The following is a 9325-nucleotide window of genomic DNA, read 5'->3' as shown; positions in this document are numbered from 1 at the left end:
CCGTCTCTCATGCGGACCCACTTGGTAAGCAGCTTGGCACGGCAGGTGCCAGTGCCCCTCTATGCCAGTCCCTGGGAGAAAACCGCACAGCCTGTGTCAGGTGCTGGCGCTGAGGGATCACAGGCCCGATTCCTCTTTACCTGGTCTGTCTCCCTCCCATTCCCGTTCTTTCTCACTCCTTGCTGCTCTCACTTTCTCACCCTCTTGTTTTTTTTTTTTTCTGTTGTCTTTCTCTCTCTCTCTCTCTCGTACCCTTTTCTCTTTCAGCCAAGCTACCCAGAAAATGAAGCCGTTGGCATGCCTAACCTTACTGAACCTTAGCTGCCTGTTGGGGAGGCCAGGTTTGCCACAGCCTCTGTCCTCCACTCCATGGTGTGCAGTAACACGGCTCCCCATGTCCCATGACTGTATGCAGGGCTGCAGTTTTCCTTCATCTTGGATCTGGAATAAGGATGCTCGTGATAGTAGAGGGGATAAATAGTCGAGGAATCCTATCGTGGATCGTCAACTCTGATTTTGTTTCTTGTTCCCTGGTCTCATTTCGTAGGCCAGACTTGCCCTGACACGAAAGTGATTTCTATTTCTTACCTTTACCAGTGATGCACTGGCTGGCTAGGAATCACCGCAGATTGTGAAGGGCTTGCTGTGAGTGCCTGTTGAACGTGGATTTTGTTTTTGTGGTTAGTGTTCCTTTTGGGGAGTCTGTTTTAATGGAAATATTCCTTTTTTGCAGACACGACCATCTTGATGGGGATATACTTGGCAATTTTGTATCATCCAAAAGGCCCCCCCACAAAAGTAAGCCGGTGCCGACTGTCCCGGCCGAGAGCCCCGCTGCGGCCCCTGTGTGGGAGAAGAAAGACAGGCTCCAGCCGTCAGAGCCTTCCTTGGACACAAAGAGGGTGGGAGAGAAGTTCAGGACCAAGTCTGGCCTAATTGTCCGAGACCTGATGGCCGGGCCCATCGCCAGCTGCCCACAGGTGGTTGCTCCGTCCTGTTTTGTGAGAGTGGAAAGTGTGAGCCTGCCTGGGAGTATGTGGGGCAACCCCACAAGGCAGCCCAAGAAAAGGGAATGGAAGCACACCTCCGCTGTGTTCTCCCCGGCAACTTGCTTACATTATTGCCAGCGGCGGGGAATACCGAGGGTGCCCTGCCTGGTTCCTCTAAGGAACCACTGCAATGTCAGCACCGTGGACACAGCGAGCCATTCGTATTATTATTATGAAAACAGTTAGGGTGTGGTGACCCCCACGGGTGGCGGGCCCCGCTTAGAACTGGCGGAGCGTTGAACACCAGGGTCCTGCTGTTCATGGTGGTCTAATCCTCTAGTCTGTGCCATTGAGACCCCCTCCTGGCAGGGATGAGGGTGACGACGGATCTGCTTTACCACCCAGAGGTTGCCGTGAACTTGTCCTTTCAGTGGCCGTTCTGTGTGCTTTTGCCCTGGGGTATCTGAGTCCTGTGGAGGATGGGTTGTTGTAGAATCTTCTCAAGTTTTCTGGAAGGTGTTTTGTGGGCCATTGAGATCCTGGGCCATACTTCTAGGTTGCCCAAGAGAAAAGAGCAAGACTTGCTAGTATTTCATCTGTTCTCATAGTTACCAGTCAGCTCTGCACTGACGAAGGATGAGTAAGAGGCTGAGTTCCCTCCCTTGGCCAGAGTTTGGGTCTCGGTGGGAATGGTGACTCACGTTTTCCGTGCCCTGTGGCAGGGGATGCCCTGGTGGCGTTTGGAGGAGGTCTCTAGTAATTTCCCCTAGGCGAGAACACGACAGAATTAGCTCCTCTTATTCCAGCACAGCCTTTCCCGTTTGGCTCAGGATCATTTTTGGAAATGCTACGGGGGCCATGAAAAGCCCGGCAGGTATATTTTGGTCCCCTAGGTTGGTAACGTGACTTAACATTTCGTCAGTTAATCATGGACGGTAAGAAAGGACATACCAGCTGACTCCTTTGGAATTCCTTCATTTTAAAAATGATGGAAATCGGAGTCTGCTAGGTCTAGGTCACTGAGCGGGAGCTCTGTGGACACCAGAGGTGAAGGAAGAGTGGCCTCTGCCACTCCTGGTCTCCTGGCAGGAGGGGTAAGGCCAGCAGTGAAGCCGCACACGGAAGCTGGTGTTTGCGAACCGCTGTGCCGGGGCTGGTCTGTGCTGGTGCCTTCCGCAGGGCTCTCCTTCAGCCCTCACACCATCCGGGGGGGACAGGCACTCCAGGTCCCCAGTCCCTCCTCCACAGCCTTGGGCCAGGTGTGTTCTGGAATTCAGAACTCGTTTTCCAGGAGAGAAACGCAGTGTATGAACCACATACTGTAACGCCTGCAGTTATGTGGTAGGCGGTGTTTGCAGAACACAAACATTAACGTGTCTGCCACTCAACTCTTAAAAAGAGACTAAGCAACCTCAAAGCAGTTAAAAAGAATTTGATTCCACAAGAAATTTTTGTTTGGGGATTTAGAAATCACAGGCAGTGATTATGGACAGGTTGCCTTACAGGGGAGGGAAGTGAGGGGCAGAGAAGTTCAGTGGCTTGCCGCAGGGGACACTGCCCACGGTGACACAGGAACTAGAACCCAGGCCTGACCCTGGAGCCATGCGTTTACCGTCTGAACCTGCTCCCTCGGCCCTCTCTCGGGGTTCACGCAGGTGGGGTGCAGTGAACGCTTTACGGAAGCGAGGCCTTTGGGACTTGGGGATGGAATGGGCTTTCCTGGGGGAGGGAACATCACCGGCAAATGCTTGAAGTGGGATCAGTACCTCCCACTCTCTTGCAGGGACCTCACTGTGTTTGTCCTTGTCCCTTTCAGGACTCCCTCCGCAAGCGCTCCCTGCGGCGGCCCCTGGCCCTGAGCGGCGTGGCCCAGCCCCAGGAGGAGGAGGAGGGCCGAAGAGCCCCCGAGCTGCCCACCCGCACCCCGGCCTGCCCTGCCCCACAGGAGGGCCTGGCTCCCAGCGCCTGCCCCACCTCCAGGAGCCCCCTGGGCCAGCTCAGTGAGCCCCCCGCAGAGAAGCACAGGCCCCCAACCGGCACCCCTCCCCACTTGCCCAGCCCAGGGCTGCTCCAGGGCAGCGGCCGGTGGAGAGGACTTTCCGAGGACAGCCCAGCTGCCGACGGTGGCCCGGAGGCCGACGGGACGCCCTTGAAGTTCTCCTTGCCGGGAGGGAGTGCCAGGGCGACCCAGGAGAGGCTGGAAAGAACATTTAAGAGGCAGGGCAACCAGTGCCTGCCCCTCAGGTGAGCTTGCTGTGCCCGGTGACGCCGCCTCCTAGAGAACCGTCAGGCCCCCTGGCTTCTTGGGCTTGCCAGGCGCGGCTGTGAAGGAGGGAAGGTGACTGTGGCCACCCTGTGGGGAGACAGCGCCTAGAGAGCACACAAGGGACCCCGGGGGGAGGCAGCTTTGGCCTCTCGTACTTCCCACGACCACGAAGGTTTCAGCAGACGATCCCACACACCTGACAACACGCTCAGGCTCGGGTGGCACAGATGCTTCCTGTGGGCGGCTAAGGAAGGGGGATGATCAGCTCCCACAGGGCTCCCGTGGGGCCATTTTAAAACCCCATTCTTGCCCGGCTGGTGTGGCTCAGTGGTTGAGCATCAATCTATGAACCAGGAGGTCACAGTTGGATTCCCAGTCAGGGCACATGCCCGGGTTGAGGGCTCAATCTCCAGTGGTAGGCATGCAGGAGGCAGCCGATCAGTGATTCTCATTATTAATGTTTTTATCTTTCTCTCCCTCTCCCTTTCTCTCTGAAATTATATATATAAAACCCCATTTTTATTCTTGCACAGCAGACTTGGGTGATCCCTACAGTGGTTGATTTTGAATGTTAAAACATCCTACATTCCTGGTATAAACCCACTTGGCTATAACATATGATCTTTTTATGTATCATTGGGTTCAGTTTATTAATATTTTGTGTAGGGTTTTGTGAAGGAGAATTTGGTTAATTTCCTTTCTGGCAATTCATTCGTCAGAGTCTGGTGTTTAGGATAAGCTGGAAGTCATCCCTCTTTTTCCCATTCTCTTAAAGAGAGAGTGGTTATTTCTTCCTTAAATATTTAGGAGAATTTACTAGCCTTCTGAGCATTGAGTTTAAATTATGGATTTAATTGAAAAAAAAGTAAATTCAGATTGTCTTATTTTTTCATGTATCAATTTTGCAAGTTGTATTTTTTCCAAGGAGTTTTACCACTTGTTTTAAATGTATTGGCATAAAACTGTGTGAATATAATGTCCTCTTATAATCACTTAAAGTCTGTACGGGCTGAATCCCCGATACTGGTAATTTGGGTTTTCCCTATTTTTTACCCATCTTACTAGGGGCTTATCAATTGTGTACTATTTCAAAGAGTTAACTTGCGGTTTTGTATATTTGTTTTCTGTTTCATTGATTTCCACTCTTAACTGTTATTCTTTCTTTCTTTCTACTTTCTTGGAGTTTAACTTGCCATTATTTCCTATTTTATTGATATGGATCTTAAATCATTGATTTTCAGCTTCTTTGGTACTATCTTTTAAGGGTACAAATTTCCTTCTAAGCAATGCTTTGTCTGTATCCTGTGTGTTGATAGGTTACATGTTAATACAATTCAGTTAAAATATTTTCTAATTTCCATTGTGATTTCTTCTTTGAACCCATGGGTTATTTGGGCATATATTGATTAATTCAAAACATTTCGGGTATTTTTCTGGTTATCTCTTTGGTTGATGGCTGACATTTCCACTTTGGTCATATCTACTCTGTATGATTTCAGTCCTTTGATATTTGTTGAGATTTCTTTATAGTCCATACATATGTAAAGCTTGTCTCTTATACACAGCATATATTTGGAGTTTTAATCCAGTCCTGTTCTTTAGTAGTAACTCCCTTGGTTTTGGAGAAACATGATTTCAGACCCTGAGTTTCTAGAGTTATGTTCTCAAAAAGACCCTGTCAATTCACAGAAATAACCATTTATTCAATTAATTTATTCAACAACTCTTTAGTCAGTGCTGTAGCATGTTATAACGGCTTGTACTAGCTCAGAGAGCTAATTGTTAGCATTTCTTCCCGACTGTGTTCAGTGACATCGGGGTGGTAGCTTGAGATTGGCCATGTAGGAATGTTTACACTGTGAAAATTGGCAAATGCTGCCAGTCAGCCTTCCCCTTCTTTGAGAATCAGTTGTTCACGTCTACCAGCACCCCATCTGTGATGGCCTACTGTGTGCCAGTCACAGCCCTAGCCACTGGGGGTCTGTGTGAACGGAGCAGACCAAGTCCCTGCCCTCTTGGAGCTTACAGTTCCGGTGGGGAGACAGCCCAGAGCAATAGCCACATAAGTAAATATATAACATAGCAGAGTGCTACGGGGGAGAATCAATCCAGGAAGAACGAGAGGCGCCTTGGCTTTGGGGCTGCTGTTGTACAAAAAGGTTGTCAGGGAAAACCTTTATGAGAAGGTGACACTTGAGAGGAGACCAGAAGGCAAGTGGAACCAGCCTTTTGATCCCTGGGAGCAAATGCAAAGAGAGAGTAGCCATGCTTCTTCCAGAGGAGTGGATGGGGAGAGGAGTGGGAGGGACGGGGAGAGGCCTTGGGGCTCTGAAAGGCCTGGCTTCTCCTCTGGGAGGTTCTGGAGCCTCTGGAGGCTGAGCAGAGCCATGCCTGGTTCCACTCGTGGTCCCATTTCCATAGGACCCTGGGCTGCTGGGCGGAGGGTGGAGGCAGGGAGACTGGTCAGAAGGCAGTTGAAGAGTCTAGAGGAGAGCTGATGGCGGCCTGAATGAGAGTGGTGGCAGTGAAGGTGGTGGGACATGGGCTGGATTGTATATAACACACACACACACACTCACACAGATACACACAGACACACACAGATATACACAGGCATACGCACACGCACACAGATATACACACAGACACACGCACGCACGCGCGCTCGCATCACAGTGAACAGGATTTGCCTGTGGGTTCGAGGTGCTATATTAGAGAACACCAGGAGGCAAGGATGACCCCTGTGTTTTTGCTGAACAACCACAAGAAGGGGTTTCTGTTCCCTGAAAGTGGAAGACTGTGGGAGAAGCAGGTTAAGGCCATGGTCACTGAGCCACAATCCAGATCCCTCTGGGCCATGATACTTCTATCAGGCAGCAGTGTTTCTTTGTTTGCTGGCCTCCTTGTGGCCCGTGGGTCAGGGGCCACGTGCCTGGGGCCACAAATGTGAGCAGCGAGCTGTCCGTGGTTCTCATTTCAGGCCCCGTTGCTCAGTCGTGACAGGACAATTCTCTTCTGGCCTTGGTTGTACTGAAGCTGGGAAGAAGACTATTACTAGAGCCCAAATTAATAGAACTGCTCAAAGCTCTTCTCTGATGACAGTAAAAGCAACTCCCGGGCTGGCCTTGAAGTCGAGCACGCACCTCTGTGATCGCAGGTTGAGTTCCGCCTTGGTTAGATCTCGGCCCTCTCTGGGCCTCTGTGCTCCTGTCGTAAGTGGAGGGGTTGGTGGGTGCTCAATAGGGGCTTCTCCGTCTCTGACACTCCCCACCCTCCATTCTAGATGTGACCTTGGGCGTGTCCAGACCAAACCTCCCCTCTGTGAGCCAAGAATCACACCTCTTCTTGACCTCGGAGGTTCATCTTCTGTGAAGGATGAGCGTGTACCTCGTGCCTTTGGAGTCCCCCCAACTGTGGGCTCTGAGTTCCTGTAGGTGTGTAGTGATGACCTAGGGTTCAGGAGCCTGGAGTCGCCCGAGCATGAGGGGCTGTGGCTGGAGGCCTGGTGATTGCCGTGCCCGGCTGCAGGTCTGAGCTGGAGGCGGCTGGCTGCTGCATGGTTAAGCTGCCACCTCACCCCGTTTACCTATTACTTACTGAGTGGATTCTGTCTTCGGGCAGGTCCCTGAGAGTGGTGGTTCTTAAACTGTGATCCCCGGACCAGCAGCACCTGCATCCCCTGGGAACCTGGGAGAAACACCACCTGTGTGGCCTGAATCGGGACTTTGGGGGGAAGCCCCACAGGCGTTTAACAAGCCCTGCTGCAGTGGAGGGTTGGGAACCCGGGCCCTGAAGCCAAGTCTGAGACCGAGGATCAGGTGCATGTAATCTACGGGGGACCTACGCTCAGTGAGGGGAGCAGGACAGGCCGGTCTCAGGAAGGACCCACAGGGAGAGAAGAGTGGGAATTGACCCTGAGCTGGTCCCACCTTTAAGCCAGGAGTAAGCTTTTTTTTTTCTTCCTGTCAGTTATTGGCTATGGGTTGTCCATGCTGCGGTGGGGCGGGCAGTGTGGCTCTTCCTGGGTGAGTTTGGCGAAGGGCAGTTCTCGGGAGAAGGGTGCTGTGAGCCGTTAGCAGCCAACACGGACAGCAGCTGGGATGGGTGTGCCTAGTCAGGGGCATCTGGTCGGGGCACCAGTGTCCTCTGCACTCACCCAGCTCCCAGGGCCATGATATAGAGAGACCAGCTGCGAAGCCTACTTGTGACATCACTCTGGTGCATGGGGTGCCCTAGTGAGGCAGCCACACGTGGAGGTACAGGCGAGGGGACAGGCCCTCAGGCAGCCCCTCCCATCACGACCCTGGAGCCCTCACTGCCATTGGCTTCAGGCAGGGCACTGTCCTGCTGGAGCTGTTAGGCAGGAGGTGCCTCTTGACACTCTTCTTGGTCCCCAGACCCAGCACTGGGGATGGGTGAGACCACTCCCTGCCTCAGGCCCATGGCCCGCGTGAGGCTCTGTAACTGGGTGCTAGATTGTGGCCCTCACAGGGGATGGAAGACTGGGGAGCAGTTAAGGGGGAGCTTTGACCGGGCAGGAGGCCCAGACCTTGCAGAGGCCGTGTATAACGCAGAGACTTCGTGGTGACCCCGCGGCCTCAGTGAGGAGTGGCTGTGATAACCTGCACCGTTCCGTGGGTCTCTGCAGCCTGGACACGGCCAGGGCCCCAGCACATCGTGTTCCTGCCTCTGTGGGAGCCAGTGGTCAGTTTCAGGGACTTACGACTCTGACATTATCAGATTTTCGGGTTTTACAGTAAATGGACAGCAGGTGGCAGCAGATTGTCACCAATCTTTAGGACCCCAGCTACTGAGGGCCTTGCTGCCTGATTTCACTCCGGAAGACACTCACCAGGCCCCTACCAAGGAAGATGCTGTCGTGGGAGCGATCAGTGACTCCCATCCCTCCCGGGCCCTCAGCCCCTCCTGGCTTCCAGATGGGAGCAGAGATGGGAGCAGAGACTGGGGCACACGCCTGGCTGCGTCCTGAGGACAATGAGCAGTGCCTTCTGGGCTTGCCCAAGGCCTGGCAGAGGATGTGGCATCTGTGGTTCATTGACTGTTCCCCAGAGCCAAGCATCCCTTCTCACGACAGCTGCACTGCAGGGGACCAGTGATGGGTAGAATTTCCATTGTAATTGGTCTCTGCATGGTGCGTGGGCTGTATGTCAGACTCTGGGGGTTCGAAATTAGCTGACTCTTGAAACAAACACAGCACACTGTTGCTTTCCTGCGTTCCGGAAGCCCGTGTGGACAGTGGCCTGCCCGGGGCTCCTGGGCGGGTCCAGCCTCCTCCATGACCAACTCCAGGGACCTCTCTTCTGTGGTGGGCACCCCCTATCTGCCATTGGAGCCCTGTGCTCAGCTGGTCTCCTTCCCACCTCCTACCCACATCTCCCTGGCATGTGCCCATCCACAGAGGAGCACCAGTCCCTCTCCTTCCGAAGGCTGGCCTCTCCCAGCCCGTGCAGGAGATGAAACCTGAGAAACGGCTCGAGTGCGCATTACAGGCCCCCAGAGCCCCCCAGGAATGGGATCAGTGCCCTGCCCTGTGCTGTACTGATGGCTGCTGGGTGCCTTCAGTTCCAGGGTTTCCAAGGCTTTCATCCAATGCTTCTTGCAGGGGAAAGAGATGCCCCATGACTCAGATTTCCTTTGAGATCAAGAAAGTGTGGCTAAAGAAGTGAGAGTGTCCACACCTTTCCTTGGAGGGGTGAGTGATCTCATTTTGTCGGCCTCTGCATCATCATGGCAGCTCCGAGACCCTCCTCTGCCCTAGTGCAAGTCCATGGCTCGCAGGCCAGGGCGATGCTCCAGGGACATCTGTTGCTCTAGATGGAAGCAGGCTATTAAGACCGAGGGTAGTTTGGGGAGATGAGTGTCGGAGAGCAGGGGAGGTGTGTGGAGATTCCACTTGGGCGCTTTTTTTCTCCCCAAGATGCTTATCTGCTGGTCTGGCAGGAGCTTCCAGCAGACCTTGGGTACCAGACCCCAGAGGGCCTGTAGAGTCAGCAACAGGGCCAGGTCAGATGAAGCCTGTTAAGCTTCCAGGGGGCAAAATTTAAGGAGG

At 53.2% G+C, this 9325-nt stretch overlaps 1 protein-coding gene across 1 annotated transcript in view; it reads left to right on the top strand.

Annotated features, from left to right (window-relative positions):
- MINDY4 (MINDY lysine 48 deubiquitinase 4) overlaps positions 1–9325 on the top strand; it is a 79277-nt gene that overhangs the window by 10261 nt on the left and 59691 nt on the right. Inside the window, exons 4-5 of the mRNA XM_023753821.1 lie at positions 734–980; positions 2806–3233. Coding sequence (XP_023609589.1) covers positions 734–980; positions 2806–3233 — 675 coding nt within the window. The remainder of the gene's footprint in view (positions 1–733; positions 981–2805; positions 3234–9325) is intronic.

The sequence above is a fragment of the Myotis lucifugus genome, unplaced genomic scaffold, assembly GCF_000147115.1.
Source record: "Myotis lucifugus unplaced genomic scaffold, Myoluc2.0 scaffold_52, whole genome shotgun sequence".
Lineage (NCBI taxonomy): Eukaryota > Metazoa > Chordata > Mammalia > Chiroptera > Vespertilionidae > Myotis > Myotis lucifugus.
This window is presented reverse-complemented; position numbering and strand designations above follow the sequence as displayed.